The 25,756-nt window shown below is 36.5% G+C and overlaps 3 protein-coding genes across 9 annotated transcripts in view; 2 read left to right on the top strand and 1 right to left on the bottom strand.

The window, feature by feature from the left end:
• UBTD2 (ubiquitin domain containing 2) overlaps positions 1-1,526 on the top strand; it is a 62,827-nt gene extending 61,301 nt beyond the window's left edge. For all 4 annotated transcript variants that reach the window (XM_074292073.1, XM_074292070.1, XM_074292071.1 and 1 more), the window contains exon 3: positions 415-1,526. In XM_074292073.1, coding sequence (XP_074148174.1) covers positions 415-812 — 398 coding nt within the window. In that variant the 3' untranslated portion in view covers positions 813-1,526. The remainder of the gene's footprint in view (positions 1-414) is intronic.
• The window catches only part of EFCAB9 (EF-hand calcium binding domain 9), a 41,641-nt gene extending 22,886 nt beyond the window's left edge, over positions 1-18,755 (bottom strand). The window contains exons 1-4 of one of the 2 annotated variants that reach the window (XM_074292074.1): positions 18,480-18,755; positions 16,122-16,270; positions 15,606-15,782; positions 14,112-14,298 (exon numbers count right to left, since the gene is read on the bottom strand). In XM_074292074.1, the coding sequence (XP_074148175.1) occupies positions 14,149-14,298; positions 15,606-15,782; positions 16,122-16,270; positions 18,480-18,615 (612 nt within the window). In that variant the 5' untranslated portion in view covers positions 18,616-18,755 and the 3' untranslated portion in view covers positions 14,112-14,148. Of the gene's footprint in view, positions 1-14,111; positions 14,299-15,605; positions 15,783-16,121; positions 16,271-18,479 lie in introns of those variants that run through there. The other variant, XM_074292075.1, reaches the window with a different exon arrangement.
• STK10 (serine/threonine kinase 10) overlaps positions 1,666-25,756 on the top strand; it is a 149,134-nt gene continuing 125,043 nt past the window's right edge. Inside the window, exon 1 of one of the 3 annotated variants that reach the window (XM_074292068.1) lies at positions 1,666-12,629. Coding sequence is in view for 2 of the 3 variants with exons in the window: in XM_074292067.1 (XP_074148168.1) it covers positions 21,540-21,695 (156 nt within the window). In the remaining variant the exon portion in view is untranslated. Of the gene's footprint in view, positions 12,630-21,017; positions 21,696-25,756 lie in introns of those variants that run through there. The other 2 variants (XM_074292067.1, XM_074292066.1) reach the window with 2 other exon arrangements.

Below are 25,756 nucleotides of genomic sequence, written 5' to 3'. Positions count from 1 at the left end.
CCACTAGCTCTTTTAATCTACCCTCCTTTCTATCATCCTTCCCCTCCCCTTTATTTCTTTCCCCTTCTACTTCCCCTTAGGGTAAGATAGATTTCCAAGCTCAACTGAGTTATATAAATCATTCCCTCTTTAAGGCAATTCTGATGAGAGTAAGATTCAAGTGTTTCCTACCCTAAGCACAATATCTTGAACATAGGTGCTTAAATTTTTAAAAAACTGACATTTTAAAATTGAATTGAAAACTAGATAATTAAAATTGGTGAGTTTTACCTATTGTTGCTAATCAACTAGCAAGCTGATATCACATCTTCATATTGTATTTACTAGACACTAATCAGTGACTTGGAAATTTCCCAACGTACATACTATAATGAATTAATTTAGATCATTGTTACTTTTTTCTCCCTTTCAAAGGTGCCCTTACAGAGTGTTATGATGAACTGGGAAACAGATACCAACTTCCAGTCTATTGCTTGGCCCCACCAATCAACATGATAGAAGAAAAGAGTGACATAGAGACTCTGGATATTCCTGATCCACCACCAAATTCTGGATATGAATGTCAACTCCGTCTACGCCTTTCCACAGGCAAAGATCTCAAACTTTTGGCTCGTAGTACAGACACAGTATACCACATGAAGAGGAGATTGAATGCAGTGGAAGGTGTGGAACCAAGTAGTCAGCGCTGGTTCTTTTCAGGCAGGCCACTCACTGACAAAATGAAACTGGAAGAATTGAAGATCCCAAAGGACTATGTAGTACAGGTTATTGTGAGCCAGCCTTTGCAAAATCCAACACCAGTGGAGAACTGAGCCAGTTTTATTTGCTGGTTTTCTCTTCTTTTGGTTTTTCCTCCTTTTATGGCGTGAAATTTATTTTCATTGCCCTTATTTACCCACAAGTGAATTTAGTTCTGAGGAATGACCAATGAAAAATTCCATCTGTGATGGAGAACTACACAAAAAATAAAACACAAAGAGCCAGCCTTTGAGACTCATGTGATTGCCATTTCTAATGCAAGAGTCAACAAACGGAATAGATAACCATTTATTAAAAAAAAAAAAAGAAAGAAAGAAAGAAAGAAAGAAAGAAACCCAACATAAATGGCTATGTTTAAATGATTTGAACAATGAATAAAGCAGCCATCCATGAAGAACAGCACCTTTTGAATTCAGAATAAGTTTTTGTAAACAAACCAAATTAGCCTATTTCAAAAAAATTCCTACTGCATAATATGCCTCCAAATGCAGCTTTTAAAAATGACAACAGAAGTGCAGTATTTGTGGTGTTTTCTGATTTTAACTACTGTTATTCAAAACTCATCCATCAAGGGAAAAAATATGGGGAAAAATGGCCCTAGCATTGTGTTTCAGCATTGCTTTCACTTTTCTATGTTTTGAGATTTTTTTTATGTTCATACCAACTAATTTTGGTACCTTTTATCAAGCTGGTGGTAGGCAGGCTTATGCTGTTATTGACTTCTGGAGCACTAGGCAATAATTTAGTAAATACAGTAAAATCTCTTATATTGTACTTGATTCACAGTTCTTTTGTCTTCCTGCCTCTGGAAATGTCTACTGAATTATTGATCCCTGTTTCCATCTTTAGCTTCAGAAGGCCTGTTCTCTAAAAGTACCCCTGACTGGGGGAGAAAAAAAACACAAGCCAGTGGTCATGATGGCAGCTTGTGCTTCAAATGCACAACTGCTTTGGAAAAAGTGTATGGTTTTTCCCTGCAGAACAATGTCAAGGGGCATCTTTGTTGGGAAAGAGAATCAGTATAGGGCTAACCACTCATTCTTATGTGGATCCTGATTCAGACTCCATTTTAGGGCTGCATGGGCTGTATGGGAACAGTGAAACCAGATGTCCTCACAGGAGAATGGAATGATTCTTCCCTTCTCCCTCTTCCTTGCATGAAGAATGTAAGAAATGACCATTTTATTTGTGCCTAGGAGGAGAATTGTGCCTATTTTCATTCTAGTCATCAAATATCTTACATTTCTATAGTGCTTGACAATTTACAAAGCATTTTCCCTATTTTAACCAATCAGTATAAAAGATTTCCTGACATCATTTAAACACCAGCACTAAGAACAATTCATTGATTCATTGCTTCATATACTAGATATTGCATGCTTTTCTTGACTATTTCCTAATTCATTAGTCATTATTTCCAGTAATGTTGGACAATAATTTTCCTTCATTGTACTTTCTTGGATAATGTATATATAACGAAATGCCTGGGAAATAAATAGGGACCAAAAAGGCTTTTGGTTCACTCTATGAAGTATATTCTGGCTTCTGTTTAAACTGCCAGAAATTGAGATTATGGGTTTACTGATTCTGCAAATGGGAAAGGAGCCAAAATACAATTAGCCAGTATCCCATATTACTTCAACTCTGTGCTCCCCCCCAAAAAAAAGAAGAATAAAAGAAGGAAAACCCTTTTGTTGATTTCAGTCTGGAGATAAAAGTCAATTCAGATAGTAAGCTTTATTAACTTTAACAACAAAAAGGGAAATTAATTTTAATTTACACTGAAAATAGTATTTAAAATGATAGGATAACTAGACAGGAGATAGCTATAACTTATTTGTACCATGTTTCTTTAAAAAAGATGAACTAATTTCAGACCTCCCTTTCATTTAATTGCCTTAAGATTGTGGCTAAGTTCTCTCAGGTCTTCTCAAATCGAATTCAAGAGAAGTTTGGAGCATTATTTTCAACAGTAGTTGTTAGGCAGTGGGAAATGGAGCCCAACATTGTGTTATTTTGATTAGCACTTCTACAACCTAAGAATGCATCCTGTTCATTCATTTGTATATCACTAGGTACTTCATTATCTCTTAGTCCCCGTACTTGGGAGAAAGAAGTTCAGTTGTATTGCACTTCAGTACATTTTTTTTTTAAATCATTCATGACAGTAGGTAAAAGTGAATTTTTCTCTCAAGGGATTGTAAGTTCTCTTGTTGATTTTGTTTTGTTTTAAAGGAACTTAAATATTGAATAATAGTTCTTTGGGTATGATTAAAACAACCTGGCTGGGAAGATTTTGGTGCTGTTTAATTGTAAATAGACTATTCTAATATTGGATCGAGAATTGCATATAGGGTTTTTTTACTTTAAAAAATGTCCCTGTTTGTCTTGGCAGGGAGCTAAGAGCTTTTTATCAGTTTTTGTTGTTGGTGCTGCCATTATGGGTTTTTTTTTTTTTTTTAAGTTTTTTTAAGGGTAGTCTGCCTCATTCTAATAAGATACTTTTCTTCTTGAAACTCTTAGTACGTAAATAATAAGTTCTTTTTCAGAATTAGGTTATTCAGACTTGGGCTCTTGTAATTTTGTATCATCTTTTGTGTTCTAAGTATATAATTTGTCTTGGTTTCACTTTTCAAATACAATACCATTTTTCTTTTGAACATCATATTTTAAATGAGATTCATTTTTGAAATTTTATCCTGCTGATAGGCAGTGAGGCATAGTGATTAAAGATTTAGCCTTGTAGTCATCAAGACTTATGTTTGAGTCTCTTGACACATACTGCTAACTCTGCCCTGGGAAATTCTGTTAAGGTTGATGTGTAGAGTTTCCTTAATAGAAGTTCCTGAACTAATGAAATCACATCTTTAGTCCAAAAAAATCTTTGGAATCATTCTTGTGTAGGACCAGAAAATAAATTAAAATTTTAAATCCTTTTTCTCCCTGCCAGAAACTAGCTAGGAATTTTGCAAAATTCATAAATATTGCAAAATTTCACAAGAAACCTTCAGAGAAGCAAAACCGTTCTTGGTAATAAGAAAATTAGCATTCTCACCAGCTGTATGTACTATTTGTGTAGTATTTTCCTTAACAGGTATAAGACATACACCTGGTTTTTCTTTATACTAGCTGTTCTGTTCACTTTTGCATTTTCCCATACATACCAGAATTGTAGATCACTCAGCAATAGTAGTTAAGGGCAATATAATGTAATAATAGAATATTAGATTTGGGGTCAAAAGAACTGAACTTGAAATATGGTTCTGCCTTTTATTATGCTTAGGCTGGGGCAAATCATTAACTTCCTGGGCATTTTAGTTTTCAAATCTCTAAACTGAGAAAACAATTTAAATTATCCCTTAAGTGCATTTTAGTTCCTAAACTTATGATCCTGTGATATAAAAAATCTTAAGCAAGTGGGTGCCTTTTCCTAATTTGCGAGGTTTTGCTGAAATGAAGATTATACATAAATAAGGTATTTGAGGACCTTAAACATGTTTGCTCATATTTCTTTTTTTATTTAATAATTTATTCTAATATGTTATTTAATAACAGCACTCACTCAGTGAATTATAAAGTATGAATGGCAGGTTCTACTCCAGATCTAAACTTAAAATTAAGCCTAGATTTAACATGATCACTAACTTTGAGTGTCTGGACAAATTCTTGTTGTTTTGTTATTTTATGGTTTTTAAATAGTTTTTATTTACCAGATATATGCATGGGTAATTTTACAACATTGACAATTTCCAAACCTTTTGTTCTAATTTTTCCCCTCCCCCCCAAGATGGCAGGTTGAACAATACATGTTAAATATGTTAAATGCAATATATGTATATATGTCCAAACACTTGTTTTGTTGTACAAAAAGAATCGGACTTTGAAATAGTGTACAATTAGCCTGTGAAGGAAATCCAAAATGCAGGCAGACAAAATTAGAGAGATTGGGAATTCTATGTAGTGGTTCATAATCATCTCCTAGAGTTCTTTTGCTGGGTGTAGCTGGTTCAGTTCATTACTGCTCTATTGGAACTGATTTGGTTTATCTCATTGTTGAAAATGGCCATATCCCTCAGAATTGATCAGCATATCGTATTGTTGTTGAAGTATACAATGATTTCCTGGTCCTGCTCAGTTCACTCAGTATCAGTTCCTGTAAGTCTCTCCAGACCTTTCTGAAATCATCCTGTTGGTCATTTCTTACAGAACAATAATATTCCATAACATTCATATATCAAAATTTATTCAGCCAATCTCCAATTGATGGGCATCCACATAGTTTCCAGTTTCTGGCCACCACAAAGAGGGCTGCCACAAACATTCTTGCACATACAGGTCCCTTTCCCTTCTTTAAGATCTCTTTGGGATACAAACCCAGTAGCAACACTGCCGGGTCAAAGGGTATGCACAGTTTAACTTTTTGAGCATAGTTCTAAATTACTCTCCAGAATAGCTGGATGTATTCATAGTTCCACCAACAATGTATCAGTGTCCCTGTTTTCCCACATCCCCTCCAACATTCTGCATTACCTTTCCCTGTCATTCTAGCCAATCTGACAAATGTGTAGTGGTATCTCAGTTGTTCATATTTCTTAAATACCTTCTTGAATTGATAATATCCAATTTCTTTTATAACTTCTGAATCCCTTGACTTTCTGGTTCTCTGAGCTTTGCAGAAGCTCCCTGAGTATCAGTTTTGCTTCTATTCCCGAGGTGAAGGTTATAGAGGCTTATTTCAACTCAGCATAAAGAAAAAGCGACTAGAATTGTCTAAAAGTAGAATGACTTGCCTTGGGAATATGAGAGACTGGATTGACCTTTTATTGGAAGTGTATAAAGAGAAGGATTTCTTCTCACAAGTTGGACTAGACATCTAACGTTTATTGAACTCTTGAAAGACTCAAGTTTTAATTACAAAGCAAAAGTTTTAACATACGTAGCTAAGTCTCCAGGTGATAATAGTTCATCAACATATGTTAATATTTCAAAGACCTGTTATTTCATCGATGTGGGAATTTTCCCAAAACCAATAGATTATAACCTGTCTAAGATTTAAAGAATTGTCTGAAGTTGGAAGGTTAAACAATTTGCCAGAAGGACCCACACTTAACACCACATACTAAGATAAGATCAAAATGGGTCCATGATTTAGGCATAAAGAACAAGATCATAAATAAATTAGAGGAACATAGGATAGTTTACCTCCCAGATTTGTGGAAAAGAAAGGAATTTGTGACCAAAGGAGAACTAGAGATCATTATTGATCACAAAATAGAAAATTTTGATTACTTTTGTACAAACAAAACTAATGCAAACAAGATTAGAAGGGAAGTAACAAACTGGGAAAACATTTTTACAGTTAAAGGTTCTGATAAAGGCCTCATCTCCAAAATATATAGAAAACTGACTCTTTAACTTATAAGAAATCAAGCCATTCTCCAATTGATAAATGGTCAAAAAATATGAACAGACAATTCTCAGAGGATGAAATTGAAACTATTTCCACTCTTATGAAAGAGTGTTCCAAATCACTACTGATCAGAGAAATGCAAGTTAAGGCAATTCTGAGATACCACTACACACCTGTCAGATTGGCTAAGATGATAGGAAAAAACAATGATGAATGTTGGAGGGGATGTGGGAAAACTGGGACACTGATGCACTGTTGGTGGAGTTGTGAAAGAATCCGGCCATTCTGGAGAGCAATTTGGAACTATGCCCCCAAAGTTGTCAAACTGTGCATACCCTGTGACCAGCAGTGCTACTACTAGGCTTATATCCCAAAGAAATACTAAAGAAGGGAAAGGGACCTGTATGTGCCAAAATATTTGTGGCAGCCCTTTTTGTAGTGGCTAGAAACTGGAAAATAAATGGATGCCCATCAATTGGAGAATGGTTGGGTAAACTATGATATATAAATGTTATGGAATATTATTGTTCTGTAAGAAATGACCAGCAGGATGAATACAGAGAGGCTTGGAGAGACTTACATGAACTGATGCTGAGTGAAATGAGCAGAACCAGAAGATTACTATACACTTCAACAACAATACTGTATGAGGATGTATTCTGATGGAAGTGGAAATCTTCAACAAAGATAAGATCTAATGCAGATCCAATTGATCAATGATGGACAGAATCAGCTGCACCCAGAGAAGGAACACTGGGAAATGAGAGTAAAATGTTTGCATTTTTGTTTTTCTTCCCAGGTTATTTTTATCTTCTGAATCCAATTCTTCCTGTGCAACCAAAAAAAAATTGGTTCTGCACACATATATTGTATCTAGGATATACTATAACATATTTAACATGTATGAGAATGCCTGCCATCTAGGGGAGGGGGTGGAGGGAAGGAAAAATTCAGAACAGAAGGGAGTGCAAGGGATAATGTAAAAAAGTAACCATGCTGTTAAAAAGAAGTTATAAAATATATTATAAATAAATAAAATCTTAAAAATAATATTTTTTAAAAGTAGAATAAAATAAAATAAAATAATTTGCCAGTATTCATGCAATGAGGTGTCAGAGATGGGGCCTAAGCCTCCGCTGGCTTCTGATTCTCCCCTCTATCTGCTACTTCACCAAATGCATGCATTTCTAATAATATGTTATTTTTTTGCTGTACTATGTCTCCTCAAACTTTTCCCCCTATAGCAGTCAACAGAAGCAGAGTTTGAATAAAAAATTCAGTAATTAAAGAATACAGGAGATTTAAGTGAGATCCTAGACACATAACTGTCTCCTACAATCTTATCTTCTATTCATCCACTTCAATAAATAATAAATCCCTTCTTTCTTGGGCTAAGGCATTTTAGATACATACAAGCTTTTCAAATTATTTTGTCTTTGTGCAAATGAACAACAGATTTTAACCATAATTATTACCATATATTCTAAATGGCTGTAATAATAGTTAATCTCATTTGATCTTCACAACTACTCAGTGAGATAGGTGCTATGATTATCCTAATTTTACATATGAATAAACAGACTAAGAAGTTATATGATTTGCTCAATTACTGAGCAAAAAAATGAATACAGTAGGATTCAAATTCAGTTATTTCTGATTCCAAACCCAATGTTCTCTAGATCCATGTGCCACCTATCTATGAAACAATCTCTGAATAACCCTGTGAAGCTAGCTTGGTGGTAGACTGTGTGTGTTGTCTTGAGGATTAGTTTAGCAAAATTTGGAGAGAGTCATTGCTAGATTGACCACAGAGCAATACATTTTTGACTTCCAAAGATCATCTAAGTCAGCATGATATGGGATGGAGGTTATAATTTGTAGAGGAAATAATCATACTAATAGTGAAGATCTGCAAATAATTATCTACCTCCTAGTTATAGAGAGTATCACCATATATCAGAAATATTTTAAGTGCCTTTTTGTATATATTGCTGGGTGAGGCACTAAACTTGACTTTATATATAATCTGAAGGATCAGCCAACTGTCCTTCTGAAGTGTGGAGAGCAAAATTGAAGAATATCCTTAGAAATCTTATAAATTATTAAGGTTTTCATAATGCAGCTAAGAAAAAACTTCAAGAAAAGCTGAGGTAGATTAAGTTGGATGACTTTCACTAAAAAAAATTTCAGACCTCAGTACACATTGCTAGTATAAGCTAATTGGCTTTTTAAAGATGAGTTTTGATTTTATATATGTTTGAAATCTAGTGCTTAGAAAAGTGGATTAAGGAGCATTGACAAGCTTAATAGAAGAAGCCTTTTTATGTTAGCAATATATTCTCAAAGCCTTTCCTAGTCAACACTATTTACTAATAAGTTACCTAATAATTCCAGAAAAGAATGGACACTTCTGTTTTATATAGCTTATCGTTATTTTTGCCAAAATAAAAACTAGGAGTTATTTGCTCATCTTTTCTTCTTCTGACATTCTGAAAAGATGCTCTGCCTTAAGTTTAAGTAGCAGTTACTTTGTAATAGTAATTGTAATTGGAGCTCTAGTGGACATTGATTATGAGCCCCACTTGGGCCACTGAAAAGGAAAGCATCTTTGAGATTTTTCTCATGGTAGCTTCATCTTCTACCAAGGTTCTTGGATGGTAGGGAAGATCTGCAGATGTGGGAGCCATAGCATGAAGATCAAAATACCCTGCTGAAAGTGGGCTTATTTTAGGAGTTTTGTGAAGAATCTCTTGAGTACTGTGACAGTACAACTTTCTTGCTTTGATAACCCTTCTCCAGCTATGCATCCTAAGTGACATTTGATTAGAGCACTACTAATTGTCCTGTGACAGTCCTTTCTTTCCCAAATTGGGGCATTTGCAGGATTGCTGAATTTGGTGTCAGAGGACCTGGATTTAAATCCCTGAAAAATCACTTCCCTAGGACTCGTTTTTTCATCTGAAATATAAAGAGGTGAGACTAGATGACTCTGATGGTCCAGCTCTAAATGTGTGATACTATGAGTCGAAGAAGACCTTCAACAGCCTAGGAGAACCCAAGTCTTAGGGTTTTTGTTTATTAATTTTTGGTTGGAGCTTTATAGTGCTACCTTGGGGTGATTTGCAGGGTAAGAAGAACATAAAGTTTGGGCTGCTAAGAATGTATGTCTCCTAAGTATAATATGTATTTTTAAGGGCAATATTACAGATGTTTCACATTGTATTGAACATAATGTCTAGGATTATAAATTTCTATCTAGAAAGTCTATTAATTTGTGATAAGCAATATTTTATGTTGTATTTTGTATTGTAAGATAAATTTTAGTTTTTGATTTGGGTGGTTGGATTATGGAGAGGATAGTGAGCAATCTAGGACATGTCTGAACAAATTTTTAAGGCTCCCCTCACCTCTTTCTGCCCCCCAAACATAAACAGTACTATGGGAGGCAATAGTAAGAAAAGAACAGTGTAAAAAATAGTAATCATTCTTTCTTGTTCCACTATGACTAAGACCTTTTTGACAATAAAGAAGTGTTTCATTAGGCTTTTAATTCTCTTTGTTGCAAAGACTAGACTTCACTTTGGAATTATTTTCTCATATGCAAAACCTTATGAATGACATGAAAAAAAGACTGGAAAACATCACTCTTTCACATATGAAAAATAGAGAAAAGTGTTGTTACTTGAGCCAGATAGACCTGGTGCTGATCACTTTAAATAATAGTGTGAACTACAGATGCTGTAGTCCCCAGATCCATAGAAATAATCTAGTTTAGGTCAGTCTTGTATCTAAATGTCCAGAGTCTTTTTTAGTTGGGGACTAACTTCTATTTTAGCATGCTTTACTGGAAAGAGATTAGATTTGGAGACAGGAGAACCTGAGAACCTAAGTCCAGATACTGACTCTATCAGTTGTAGCTTCTTAAGTGGACCTTAGCACTATACACCATGGCTTCATTAATTGAAAAAGTGACCAGAAAGAGAATTTGTTCTCAAAAATCAGCCAAAGTCTTCTCCTATATCCACATGGTTTAAATGTCCAACATTAGAAGCCACAGTATGCTGTAGGACAAAAGTTCCTTAACATTTTTGTGAGATCCACAGAATCCTTGAATATTTAATGTCACTAGTCTGACCCATTTAACTTAAAAGGTTTGAAAAATGAAATCAATTGTGTTTCTGGGACATTTTGCCCTTCCACAGCTACAGGGAGGGAGATAGTCTATAATTTTTCTCTGATTTCTTGATTGTTTAAAATATTACTCTTTGTTCACCTGATAAAGAGTATTCATCCAGTATACTTGGCCTTCCTTCAGTCCATGCACTTATGTTCTGTGAAGAATTTCTGTAGATGCTCTTCCAAGTAGTAATTATTTTAACTAAAAGAACTAGTGAATTATAAATTCTATTAAGTGATACCATCCTCAAAAGTCCTTTCTATTTCACTAAATATGATATCAAAAAGGGTTAGAAAACTTTATAGGCAGATCAAAATTCTAGCTGCTCTTTTTTTCTCTTTAATATGCCTGCAAAGGTGTCAGTGAAAAAGCCCAAGTTTTGGAGTCAGTAACTCTGGGTTATCACCACTCTATGTCACCCTAGTTTAATCATCTAATCTTTTTGAAATTCATCTTTTGCCTCTGTGGAATGTGAGATGATTGGACAAGATGGTCACCAAGGTCTCTTTAGCCCAGTACTACTTCCTCTGAGAACATAACTTGCATTCTTTAGGTCTGAAGAGATCTTTGTTACTATGTAGAGGAGTAAAGGATATTTAAAAGGAATACGAAGCCACTAACCACCTGGTCCTCTTCATACATATAAAGCACTCATTTGGATCTAGCTCCTGATGAGATTCAGTTTGGTTTTGTAATCTTACTGTGGCTATTCTCATAAACACCTTATGCCCTAGTTCCTGAGATGTTACTTGCTGAAGCAGCTGAAGGCAGCAATCCTTCTTAACATCTTTGGAAAAATCTTAATTACCCATAAGATTATTTACTTGAAGTTGCATATTATCCCTGGCAGCTGTTGTAGATTCCTTCTCATATTCTTATTGTGTACCACCCCCAGAAGTAGATATCCTGTAACACTGGCTTTGTCTATTGAATGCTCAAGTGGAATTAGGGGGAAAAAACTAAATTGACTGGGAAGGCCTGATAATGAACTCTTGTTTGTAGCTAGAGCTGAGGCTCATACTTTCTCCTGCAAGGCACAATGGAAGATGAATTAGATTTGAAAGTTAGAAAATTTGGATTTAAAAGACAACCCAGAGTAGAAAGGGACCTGAGAAGCCATTCAGTTCACCATTCAGTTCAGTGCATCTTTGAATAGCTATGCCCTACAGCTCCTGGTCCCCAACAAGTTAAGAGCTTCCAAATGCCTCTAGTAAGAGGGAACCCATTAAGTTCTGAAGCAGCATCATTCCACTTTTGGACAGCACTGATTGTTAGGAAGTTTTTCCTTATATTGATCTTGAATTGACCTTTCTTCAGCTTGTTCACATTGCTTTGGCAAGCAGCATACATCTAATCTTTTTTCCATATAATAGCTCTTCAGAGCTCTTCAGACTCTTAAAAACTTGTCAAATTGTCCCCTGTAGACTTTTTCAGGCTAAATATTCCTAGTTCCTTTAATCCTCATAAGGCATAATTTCCAGTTCCCTTAATATGCCTGTTTCATCTGGCTGTACTTTTGTTAGACCTTGAGAAAGTGGGGAGGAATTGAGATTTTGCTATAGGACACCTGAAGATGCAAATAATATAGCAATGGATATTGTAACAATAGTTTTATAAAATTGTGCAATTTTAAAATTGTTGCATTTGTAATATGTTGTAACATTCTGATTTTTTTTGAGTCACAAGAATTAACCCAAGAAATTTACAGGTGGTGAGATACTCCTCTATACTATCAATCCAGAAAAGGACTCTGGATTGAACCAACTTATTCCTCCTTGAGTTGGTTTTGTTTGTTTTTTACCTGCAGTGACCTGGTGAAGTTCTGAGATCTCTCTTCTCATCTTAATTCTATTGTAGTCTCCTCACTTATCACTGATGTGAAATTATGTTTACTGTGGCTTGACAAAGACACCAGAATTGCTACTTATGACTGTGTTTTACCTTGTGAATGTCCCTCCTAAAATGTATCCAGTAATGAATACAGTACTCCAACTGTGGTCCAACCAAAGAAGAATACAATATTAGAAGTTCTGATATTTTTACTTGGCTGAGTCATCTTGGGCACATGATTTAATTCAACAAATATTTAGCAAACTAAATTTCTCTAGACCCAGTTGCCTTCTTTGTAAAATAAAGATGGTTAACCTAGTTAATCTCCAGCTCTAATAGTTTTATTCTAAAGGTTAAGAGCCTTCTGAAGACTCCTGCATTTCCACAAGAGTGTCAGCTGTAACAGCTTACAGGGACAGTGTCTCTTCAGAAAACCAGTCTTACTGGTAACTGGTAAGTAACTACCTGGTAAGGGTTTTCTTTTTGACAAATTCTCAAATTTAATTTGAACTAAAAAAGTATGCTTTTACGTATTCATAGTGAGAGATGTGTTTTTGTAGTTTGCCACAGTTAGAAATGTCTGGATATTTATGTGTGTATATGTACATACATACATGCATATATATACAATACACACATGTATCTTATTGTTCAGTCATGTCTGCCTCTTTGTGACTTGGGTATCTGAACTTTATTATTTGATCTACTCACTTGGCTAAATGCTAAACCCCATGATTAGTGATTAATTTTAAGACAATAAATGATTTGTTTCCATGTTTTATTGAATGAAGTAGGAGAATGTTATTAGTGAAAGATTAACTCTCTATTTCATGAAAAGCTGTGTACCAAAAGGGGAAATTCAAAATTGAGATTTTCATGTATAACACAGAGGTATCTAACATATATAGTAGGGTAAAGTACACAATTCATTCCTTTAGTGATTAGGCATTATGGGCATCCAGGCGATCAGCCATTATAACAAAACTCTAAAGGAATGGAATGAAAGTGATCTGGGAGTAAATTTCTCTAAACGCTGATCTTCCCCAAATTCATTTTGAAGGTAACAGTAAATATTGGTACAGAAGCAAAAGAAATCAATGAAACATCAGTTCATATCTATGAAAAATGCCACACTGATAATTAGAAATCCATGATGAGAGGGTGCTATATTAAAATAAATTAAAATTTAAAAAAATTAAAATAAAATAAAATAAAAATAATTAATTCTTCCTTATTCCTAACCCATAATGAAAATCCTTTGTTTCCTAAAACCTTTCTTTTAAAAGAACTTGAAATTGTTCATAATAAAAGAACAGGACTAGCCAGTGATTACAGCTTTCTTCAAGATTGGGCAGGGTGGGCAAATGTAAATAATTGAAATTTATGATGCCTTCAAGGGAAAAGACTTTCATTTTTCCCCCATGAAATGGAAAAATATAGACTTAAAAAAGGATTAATCATGAACCTTAGGTCCATGTCCTGGCACATGTAGCTTAGCTATGTTCATACAATCATTTAAAAAAACAGGTGCTGAGTATAGGGCCTGAAAAGTAAAGGGATGTCTTTTGTATGCATCTGACTTTTTCAAAGAGCAATGTGACCCTGAGAAGAATGTAAACCTCAGATCTTTATAATTAAGGTATAGTCCTTTGACCTGTGATAAACCAGGAACATTTTGTCCTTGTCAGTCTTCAGCCTCCCAGTAAGGCTGGTGTCTGATTAGGTTATTGAGGAGGGAACTGGGGCATGTCTAGTGGGAGAAATTGGTGATAATTCTAATCAGTACTGTACTATCTTGAGTGACTCCTGTGAGTTACATTGCTCTGGTGTCACACCTCCAAATTTTATGAACATGCCTATTGATTACTTGCATGAAAGTTTGATTTCACCCTCCTTGTAATTTCCCATGGAAGAAGTAAATTCTAAGTTTTCAACTTTGTATTTTCAGATCTATTTTTAATAATAAAAATATTCATTTCTTGGCTCTGTGTTCCTCTCTCCACCTTTCAAAGACAGTTTTCTGTTTCATGAGCAGATGTTTACTTCTCTCCAATTTCTCCCTCTCCTGATGTTTGTCAAGGCAGAAGATAGTAAACAACTTGAACTCTTTGTAATTAAGACGCTTGTGTTTGAGAAAAACAAAAGACAAAAATTTAGGAAAATTAAATATTACCCTTTAAGAAGGCAAGGGGTAATAGTTATTTCTTATTTAAAAAAAAAACAGACAAGCTGTAATTCCTCAAACAGAACTTAAAGTAGGTACTGGGAAACCTCAATATGTGACGTGAACATCAGAGGAAGGAAGAACCCTACTTTGTACCTCTTTGAGTGGACTCTAGATTATAAAGGCTGCTTCAATATTCACAGCTCCTATAAGTGCTTTACAAAGTCCCAGAGGGCAACTTTATTTCCTTGACCATTTGCCACAGAGGCTTTTCTTTTGCCACTTAGAGCTATGGGGAGTTTGGCAGCTAGATGGCAGTGTAGATAGAGAACTGCAACTGGAATCAGAAAACCTGAGTTCAAATGTGACCTAGGATACTTCCTCCCTGTGAATCTGGTCAAGTCATTTAATCTGTTTGCCTCAGTTTCCCCATTTGCAACTGCCTCCCAGATGAGGATCAAATCCTCAAATCCTCCAATAAGGATCAAATGACCTATCTATAACACACTTAGCACTGTTTCTAGTACATCATAGGCACTTCTTATTCTTTCTTTACTTTCCAGCAGGAGAGACAGAAGTGGCCTAGAAGGGAAGGCCATGAAAGGAGGGCTTCTTTATCAAATCCACACCTGGGATTTTCAAGTTTTAGTTTCTATGTAGTATTCAATATCCTCTACATGGCACTCATCTGTCCAGTATGATCATCTAATTCTTATCTAGGCTGATCAAATTATTTCCTGAACACATTCCTTCCTTATATCTTTGTTTAATCTTTTCTCATTTTAGAGTGTCATCTTTCCTACCTGCCTAAAGCTCAGCTTAAATTTTTTGTTGTTTTTTTTTTTTTCCGTAAGATTTTTCCTGTCTTTTGACTGATCCAGAAAATGCCAAGGCCTTACATTTTTTGAGTTCTTTTATACATATAATTAAGAGAACAGATGCTAAACCATAAGTACTAATTCTTGGGATCACAGTTGTAGAGATGAAAGGACTTTAGGGGTCATCTACTCTAACCTCATTTTGCAAATAGTTTAAGTGACTTGCTCATGGCTTTGTATGCTAATCTCTCTATAATTAGGTTACAAATTAGGGAATGAGCCATTCCATCAATTTTTTAGATCCTCCATAGCACTAAACACTTATAGATACCTTTTCTACTCTTGAGTATACCAAATTGCAACTTGATTTGTTGGAAGTTATTTGGGAAATTCCTTTAGGAGAGAATATTGCATCCCACTCCACCTTTCTGGAATTTGTGAACTCACTTCATCATCTGTAACATCAAAGTTCTTGAAGATCTGTTTCATTTCCTGCCTCCTGATATTGAAGAGGAACTGGAAAGCTTCGAACTGCCTTAACCTAACTCTGAGTGCCCCTTCTCTGTCAAGCAGCTCAAATACAGGCCGAGAATGTCGATAAATAAACCGCTCTTCCAAGTGATTCTGTTTAGAGAAATGTAAATATAAACTTGAAATAGATATATCAGGTTAGTGAGTGTCTTTTAGACATTAATTAAAGAACTTTTCATTTTCACTAGTCTGTTGTTCCCAAGAGAGCAGAGAGTAAGAAGTTTTTTAGTCTTTTTTTTTTTTTATTTGCAAGGGGGTCCAAACTTGTTCCAAAACATTTAAATCATCTAGAGACAAAAAAGTCTTTAATCTTTTTTTTTTTTTTTTTGAAAAGCATGATCAATGAAAGATAAATTTTGTTGGATCTTAGATTAGATGTGGTAAATTGTAGTAGATGCTTTGATATCTATAATCAAAATGATTTTTACCTACCTCGTGTGACAGTAAAACACAAATGAGCATGTAGAATTCATCAAAGCCGATCTCTCCTGTGGCATCCCAATCCAGCATGTCAAACACTATCATAATTTGGTTCTTGCTCAAGTCAGTCACATGATGAAGAAAATGATAGAAGACTACATCTGAAGAAGAAAAGGATACATATTTCTCTAGTGCTTATCCATATGTTATACTGTAATTCATAAAAACAATAAAATGACACAATGTTCCAAGAAGGCCATTAACATTCACTGAATTTCTGGTATACTTGGGATTCTTTGCAAGGGCTCATTTTCCTTTGAAATTAAGAAAGTATATCTTATTCCTTTCCCTTATCTTACAGATGAGTAAAATTGAGATGCAGAAAATTTGACTTGCTCAAGATTGCATAAATAATAAGTAGGATAAGGGTTTATGGAAGATAATGGACAAAAATTACACAGGATGTATAAATGAGTTTCAATATGCAATGATGGTGAGAACACACACATTTATTTTAAGAGATCCATCCTTCATTAAGAAGTATTGAGGCATTTAAGTATTTCTTGAATGTCTCCAGTATACCATAGATTGAAAAATGTGAAGGATTCTTACACAAAGTAAATGTGCATACACTCATGTATACTTACATTTTGGTAGATTGTGGTAGAATGGCCAGCAGTCAAATGTCACACATTGCTAGGTCAGTTCCCAATGTTGAATGACCCCCATTCCCCAGTTGTTTATAATTAAATGGATGTTTATGATGTTATAGTTATCTATGTACATATACATATATATATATATATACATCTATAATACCTCTCTTAATAATTATCCCCTGCTTTTCCCTATCATAGTATTTATAGCTGAAAGAAACCTTACCCCTTTCACTTTATTTTACAAATGAGGAAACTGAAGCTCGGAAAATTGGAGTTGCTTTAAGTCATGGCTTGTTGAAATCTTTTGATTGCTTTGAAGTCTTATGATTATAGCCAAGAAGGATTCATGGTGGTCCAGCATTGAAGTATACATATATAGTCAAGCTTACTGACAGCTAAAGTTGAGCCAGAAAGAGTGTGTTGTCAGGAAGTGGCAACATAGTGGGAGAATTACCATATTTGAATTTGGGACCTGAGGATTCAGATCCTAGTTCCAACTTTGATAGAGGTTTTCCTCTAGATTTCTTGACATTATGGGGTGTGCTAGTGGAGCACATGGGCTATCCATTGATTGATTGGTCCTTTTTCAGACACACATTTGTTGGTCTTATACTGCATCCCATTTTATATCTTCTCTCCTGACATTGCCCTTTGTGCACTCTGTAGCTTTAATTCTTGGAAATTGTTATGTTTCATACTTTGTCATAGAGCATTTCTGGGAGAATATTAATTTTTAAAAGGCCTGGGGTGGGGGGAAGACAGGCTTTTGTTTACAGGATAGTTTAAGATAGAACTGCATTTTTCAAATGCAGTCCATTCTGCTTTTTGCCTTCAGTTCTGTCTAGATTTTTGATTGTGTATGGTCCATTAATTGTTTATAGTCCCTTCTTTCTCTCCCTCTCACCTTCTCTTTTTCTCCCTTTTTTCCTTTCCTTCCCCCATGTTTATTTATAGCCCTTGTCCTTTCCTCCTTCCTCTTTTCTTTACCTTCCCTTTTTTCCTTCTTTCTTTCCCTCCTTTCTCCTTTTCCTTTCCTTTCCCTTTGTCTTTTCTTCTTCTTCTCTCCCCCTCTTTCCTTCCCTTTCTTGCTCTTTCTTTTTCTCTTTTACTCAGTTATGTTTCCTCTCCTTTTCTCTCTAGCCTGAGTCTTTATCTCATCCATGCTAAAAGTGCACAGTCCCAATCCCAATGCTGATCTGCTCTAGAGTTTTGATTTGCTCTGACCTAGGCCACTTCACTCTTTAGGCAGCCTAGTGATAGTCTCTCTTTATTGGGGCTCACCATATTAGTGTATGATTTAATGTAAATATATAATCTACTTTAGCCCTCTTGTAGCTTCAGCTTCCCCCAGGAGCAAGGACATATGCCACCACATCTGATTATCTGCAATGTTTTTCTAAGGTAGTTATATAGATAGATGATCTCTGTGGGCAGACTAATCAATTAGGCCAGTAGATTATCTTCCTCCACTTTGTTTTTTCATGTCTGAATAGTTAGGTCAAACTATTGAGCCATGACTTGAGGAAGTCAAAAGAAGGTCATCTGCAAAAAATATCTGGAGGATCACACTGTTTTCAGAGAATCTCTCTTTTATTTGGACTGGTAGATTATGAGCTCCATAAAAGCAGGTAACTTAATTTTAATATCTCTCCCAAGGCCTCTGAACTGAGTCAGTGTATCTGAATGACTTAATGAAGTTGAAGGTACTTACCATTCAGAGTGTGCTTTTTGTGCACATCCAGAACATGGAAATATTCTGACACTGCCTTGACATTTCTCACAGATAGTAAACAATATATTTTATCTAAGTAGAGATACCATAGAAATGATCCTTGTTTCACTTTCATTGTGTCACTATTTGATTCTGTTTGTAACTGGTCACTTAGGCAACATAGAATAGAGGATTCTGCCTTTGAACTACAATAATGACTTGAATTTCAGAGTTCTTATCATTACTAAAGAGTTGCCTAGTTGAAATGTCCGTAGAAACAATTCCTCAATTATGTACAAATCCCTAATACTCATAGATAAAAATATGTGCAAAGTAACAAACATATAGATTTGAATGGTATCAATATTTCTACATAATGTGTCAAAAAGAGTGAAATAGATATAGGATACAGGAATCCAATGGAGGGACTGATTACTTTGGGTTGTGGTAATTAGTGCAGGAAACTTATGGTGAGAAATCACAAAGAATATGAAGGGGATAGTAAGCAAACTATTGGGCTGGCTGTATGTAGGGATAACAATCCAAGGTAAGACTGGAAAAATTAGGAAGGGTCTTGAATCCCAAGCTAAAGAGTTTGTATTTTGTATTTTTATTTAATTTCATTTATTTATCTTAAGGAAAAACTGACTTTTCTACAAAGAAAAATAAGCAAAAGCAAAAAACTCAAATCAGGTGTTTTGGGAGGATGATCCTTTAGTAAGCAAAACCAAACTGGTGTTTTAGAAAAATGTTGCTGCCGGCATATCAGGAAGGAGATGGGGTAAGAGAGAGAGGATGAAATCTTCAAGACCAATACTGGCCTACTTACTGAATGTAAATTACAAGAATGCTGCTTAGAGTAGGTGATAGTTGATTCTTACTCCTGTACTACTATCCAAGTAGTATATATACGTATATTATATATATATATATATATAGAGAGAGAGAGAGAGAGAGAGAGAGAGAGAGAGAGAGAGAGAGAGAGAGAGAATGTATATATATATATATGTATATATATATATATATATATATATATAGTATAGTATAATGGGACCTGTTTAAAAATCTCACATAAGAATCTAACAATTTCACAATCCCCCATGTTTAAAAAATACTAGCCAGCATGAAAAAGGATTCTCAGTTTATCTTAGATAATTTTAGATTGGATTTAAAGAAGTTGTAAGAAAAGTACAGACTTGGAATTGGGGATAAGGAAGGGAATAGTTATAAAAACACTAAGAAATGTGTTGCTGCTTTGCAGTTGCTGTTATAACAGGAAAGGATAGTACTGCACCAAATTCTTAGCCATTTTGTGTATCATTTTTAAGTGATCTGTGGCTTGGAACATTGTAGCCATTCAAGGTTCTAAAGTATAACTTGGCCTTGTAAAACTGACCCAGATTACCTTAGCTCCAGTTAATTTCGGAATGAAGTCCTAAATGAGTAGTTGGTTAGTAAGTAGGGGCCACAAGTGACTCATTCACTATCTTAGAGTGAAGCTCTATGTAACAAAAGTAACAAAAGGAGAAAGAATGAAAGAATGAGAACCAATTTCAGAGTGGATAAATGGTGAAAAGAAATAGGACAAAGGAACTGACAACGGTATGTACCTGCTTTTTTGACCAGGAGATTGCTTGCAGATAATATAATGGAGTATTAAAAAGGAATATCCAAGTGCCTCTGACATGTGGGCTGTGAAACTAGACAAGTTGCTTAAGCTCTGCTTCAAGCAGTTATAAATTGCAGAAGTTGCTTTCTGCATTGATATGAGTTTCTTTCCTGAGAGCTATACAGATGAAATTATGAGCCAGAACAAAATGGGTACAATCTCGTTTTTTGTATACATTTATATTTCTACAGTTTTGTCTTAATAAACACTTAATAAGTACTTTAATTAAAAAAAAATGCACTTCTAATTCAGATACTTACTTGGGTTTAAGTCCAGGTTTCACCACTTCCTAGGTATGTGACTGCTTTAGTTTCCTTAAGTTTTAAAATGAAGAGAGTTGGACTAGTGAATGATTTCTAGCCTTCTAGGGAGGTTGGGAATGAGAGGTAGGTGCTCTTTATGGACCATTGAACCATTTTCATCTTCATCTAAGGGCCCTTTTTAAAGCTTCCCCTAACATCATCGAAAATTTCCTTTTGCCATTCTATTAAAATCGTTCATTTTATTCCTTTTGGAAATACAAAAGGTTGGTGGGATTTGGTCCAAATGACGACTTAGTCCATATTTGATCTGTTGCAAGGATATAGTTTCCAGCTATTCCTAGCTGTGTGATTCATAGAAAGTTTCTTAACTTCTCAGGGTTTTAGTTTTCTCATCAGCAAAATGAATGAAGGAGTTGGACTTCACTCACGGGGACCAAAGATCACTCTAGCTTAAAATCGATGCTCTAGGGACTCAAGTTGTCTCAAATCCCAAACCAGGCTCTTTAAAAGAGGGCGTCAGCCAACTACAGTGTCCAGAGGGCCCTGCGGCGAAGGGGCGGACTCGACTGGCTCCTGCAGCCAATGGGAAGCTGGCGTGGTGCAGCTGGCCTCCCTGCAGGTGGAGTCGCGGGCTCCCGACTCCTATTCGGAATCTTCGAACTACCCCCTCTGGAGCTCAGCTTTTGGAGCTGTGCCGCGGTTGATGCCGGTGTGTATCAGGGAGAAGGGGCGCGTGCCGCACTTGCGCCTTTGGATTCAGAGACGAAATTGCCGCGGCTTGGAGATCACTTGCCGGAGATAAGGCTGCTTCCATTGCCTGCTCTGTTCCGGGTGCCCAGAGTCCTAATCCCAGCCCTTGTCCTCTCCAGCAGCGAGCTTGACTGGGTTTGCGAACCCTGAAGGAGTAGAAAAGGAACTCATTCCCGGGAGGCGTAAGGTGCAAAACGAGGTGGGCTAAGGATTTTTGGTCGTACCACCCCTCCTCAATCTTTTTGCGCTCGCCGCCGGGGTGCAGAGGTTGGCACCGCCCTACGGAGCTGGGGGCCCGAGCCACCTCGCTTAGCCCCTAGCGGCGCCTAGGCACCCTCGGCATCGCACGCCCCCAGCCAGCTTGTTCCCTACGGAGTCATGGCTTTTGCCAACTTCCGCCGTATATTAAGGCTTTCCACCTTCGAGAAGAGAAAGTCTCGAGAATATGAGCACGTCCGTCGGGATCTAGACCCAAACGAAGTGTGGGAGATCGTCGGGGAGTTGGGCGATGGAGCCTTCGGTAAAGTTTACAAGGTGGGTGCGGGAGGGTGGGAAAAATGTGTTGGGCAGTTTCTGGAGACCACCGGGAGTCGAGTTATGAGCTACTGGGAATCCCCGCTCAGGGGCGGCAGATGCGCAATGTTTTAACAACCGGGGCCAGGGTGCGGGGATTATCTTCAGGTCTGGGGACAGTTCCAACAGGTAGAGAGTTTGCGTGGAGAAGCAAGGCGCGATGCTAAGGTAGGTAAGGGCAATTCCCGGGAATAGTCTTTTGGCCTTGGGAAGGTCAGTTTTAGCCTCTGATCCTTTTCTGCTCCAGCTACCTTGTGGTAAAGTGTAACGGAGATGGGAGAAGACTCGGAAGAAGAGGCTTGAAGCAACGAGTACACTCTGGACTGTTATTCTGGGAGCAAGTCCCGCCCCATCCAATCCCCACTGCCCCTACTGTTTCTTGGGTCTCAGTAGAAAGAGGGTGGGGGATGAAAGAAATCAGGTCCAAGTGTTAGGTCTGAAATCTAGGTGAAAGGAAACAGGATACAGGAAGTTTGAACCCTTAAAGCTGACCCAGGGGACCAGTTGTCTAGGATCTGCTATTGTGACCCAGAAGATTGTTTGCGTCCATATAATATGGCTTCTATTATATATGGATTCTAGGTTGACCGAGTGAGTGGATTCCAGATGATGACCTTGCCTTGTCCTAATCATAATCCCTTAGACTTTTCCTACTCTTCGATTTACTGAATATAATAAAATAGACTTTGATCTGGGAACTCTTGAATCTACTTCACTTGGTTCAGTTTGGTTGAATTCTTCATTTTACAGTTGAGAAGAATAAACTTACCTTAATTTTTTTACCCAGTGACTAAAATCACAGTCAGTTCAAATTTCAACTACTTGTAATTGCTTATCGATTTTTCTAAGAGCATGTAGGAGTGCTGAGTGGTCTTGCCACAGAAAAGCCTGGACTTTCCCCAGAGAATAGCTACCTCCTCCTGAATCAAAGAAATGAAATAATTAGATTTGGGTTGATGATCTGAATAATAGATTGGTACTCGGAATCCATTTACAATCTATTATCTGCTGAGTGGACTTGGGTACACTCTCCTTTCTCACTTCCAAGGAGTTGGAGATGAAAAGAAAAATAATGAGGCATAGAAGTAATTAGCTGCTTAAGGTCCCCTACACTTGCTAATGTAGGTGGTCTTCATTTGGCTTTAGTTGATGCTTTCTTCTTGCTCAGGGATTCCCCTGTTTTGTATTAATTTCTAGGTTGGTCAATCACATTTCCCTGCTGCCTGTCAAGCACCCTTAATGGATCTAAGGACATAAAGCCAAGAATGTAACAGTCCTTGTCCTCAAAAAGCTTACATTCTGTTGGAGGATTACATTCTACTAGGAATGTACATATAGAAGTGTGTGAAAACTCATAGTAGTTAACATATTCTGACAGGGGAAACACTAGAGTTTTGAGGTTCACGAGACTTCATGTAGAAGGAGGCATTCCAGCAGAGCTTTTAAAGAAACTGGGAATTCCATGAACTGAGAAAAGACATTTTCCCAGGCATGGCTGTCAACCTATGAAAAACATGAAGACAGGCTATGGAATGTGTAAGTGAGAAAGAATAAGATCAATTTGGCTTGACTATAGTGCATATGAAGAGGACTAATGTATAATGTGGCTGGCAAGGTAGATTAGAACTAGTAAAGGACTTTTAATATCAGAGAAATCGGTGCTTGATTGTAGAAGCAACTGGGACACATGGAATTTTTTGAGTAGTGAAATCACATGGTCAGACTGTCTCCTCCCAAATAGCTTGCTCATTTTTAAAATTCTAGCATCACATGTGACTCCTCTAGCTGGTAGATGACAGTGATTGCTGCCTAAATTTTTTTTAATACTCTTCAGGTGGTTACTTTCCCTAAATGAAAGATTGACCCTGCATATGTCTGACATTTAGAGATGACTTCATTTTACCTTGTACTTGGTTAAGCCAGTCCTGCCTTGATTGATGCTTGTGTTCTTTGTTTCTAGGCAATCCTAAAATCTTAGAGTTAGAAGGGACTTCAGAGGTTATCTAGTTCAAAATTCCTATTCAGCATAGGAATCTCTTCTACACCATTCTCAACAAATGCCTTCAAGTATGTACTTGCACACTTCCAGTGATTAGGAGTTTACTATCTTAGAAAGCATCTCAGTACATTGCTGGATAGGTGAATTCCTTGGGAAAGTTGTCTTTTAAATAGAACTGAATCCTGCTTTCCTGTAGCATCTAATTATTGATTCTGTTTCTTCACTTTGGATTAGTATAAAATGTCAACTCCTTTTAAAAACCAACAACAAACAACAATCTGTCCCCTCAAAGGGATGAAGTATTTTTAGCCAACCTTTTGTAGTGTTCAATATGGTTATAATAGATATTTGAAAAAATCCATATCTGTGTTTTCTTGGTATGGCATAGATTTTGAACCAAAAGGGAATGCAATCCAACTCCATTATGATACAGATAAGGAAAATGAGACTCAGAGAGATTGTGAGGGCCACATAGGTTATGTAAGTATACACTCTTGACTTTTTACCAAACCTCTCTAGTTCCAAATTCAGTATTTTAAAAAAAAAATTTGAATCTCCCTTCCCACCCCCAATATACCATGTTGCCTATATTAGCAGCTGAGTATTATGCCTTTTTAAACTTTTTCTTTTTTCAGTTTGGGGTAATTCATAACTCCTCCATGGAGCTCTTAAAGATAACCTCTAGTGGCTTTTGCCACTTACTTAAACATCCTGTAGATCAAAGCTAAACTAACATTTTGGAGTGATCCTTAAATAGGAATTTTTCTTTACTTAAGTGGGGTAATGGCAAAACCAGAACCCAAATTGTGGTTGACCTCTCAGTACAAATAAGTTGATTTTTTTAAAAAAAAGTTTTATAAGCTTATGCCTTTCCAGGGTTATCTAGGAGGAGAGTTTTTCTTCTTGGTCTAATAAAGAGGAAGCCTTTTTCCTTTATTCTTCTCTTCTGCCTAATATTTTTAAAGCATGTTTTTCTACTTCCTTTTATGTCTGAGTACTAGAGGCTTCTCACTTTCATGTGCTATTTCCCCATCCCCCTCCCCCTCCGGAAAAAGGATCTGTACAAAGGCAATAACCTTATTTCCTTTAAACAAAAATTTTTTTTTCAAACAGAAGGCCATACCATTTAAGTAAGCTCCTGACAATTTAAAAAATTAAGATTATTTGAGCTTTCTGGGAGATTATGTTGACTAAATTAAGCCTTTTGAATTTCAGTGGGGTCAAAAGAATTGACTTTTCCACTTGTAAGACTGAGTTCTTTGTACCAGGAAAATAGCTTTAACTAAAGCTAAGTTGATTTGAAGAGAGTTAAATATCTACCTTTCCTCTCCTGTCCTTTCCCCACCCCTAGAATGGCTTGAATTTCCAGATATCCCATAAGCCCTGGATTGAGAATAAAACTTGGAAACTCTTTCAATTCCTAGCCCCCATGGTCCTAGAAAGGAAGATACAGGAATTCTCTCTGTACTGCCTCTGTAAATGTTTATACTGCGTGACCAGGCATACCCTGTACTGGGAGCTGGCTCCTGGGTAGCTGTGTGCACCCATTAAAGGTTATTTCTTTGACATCACTGTCACAAACCTTTTACAGTAAAATGGAATCATAAATACCAAGTTGGAAGGACCACATAGTGGACATATCCTTGCATGTTATAGATAAGGAAACTGAGGCTAAGAAATTGTCTCAAGATCACAAAGGTAATAAGTGGCAGAGCTGGGATTCAAACCAAGGACACTTGACACAAGTCTCAAAACTCTTTCCACTGCTCTGTAATTTCCCAGTAATCCCAGAAACAACAGAACTTAATATCAACTACTAAACCTCAATGCACTATAATGTATTCCCTCGTGATAGCTAATGGCATGTGGGTCTGAAGGACCATAATCATCAAGGCTAAGGCGCTGAGTGCCATTAATAGAATTGGGAAATGCCAGGGGTACTCCTCCTAATTGTCCCTAGGGATAGGGAAGAAGAGAAGTAAGAAAGAAAAAGGGAGATAGGAAAAAAGAAAGAAATGGAAAA

Source organism: Sminthopsis crassicaudata, chromosome 2 (genome assembly GCF_048593235.1).
Source record: "Sminthopsis crassicaudata isolate SCR6 chromosome 2, ASM4859323v1, whole genome shotgun sequence".
NCBI lineage: Eukaryota > Metazoa > Chordata > Mammalia > Dasyuromorphia > Dasyuridae > Sminthopsis > Sminthopsis crassicaudata.
The sequence above is the reverse complement of the archived record's forward strand: the minus strand, read 5'-3'. Positions and strand labels throughout refer to the sequence as shown.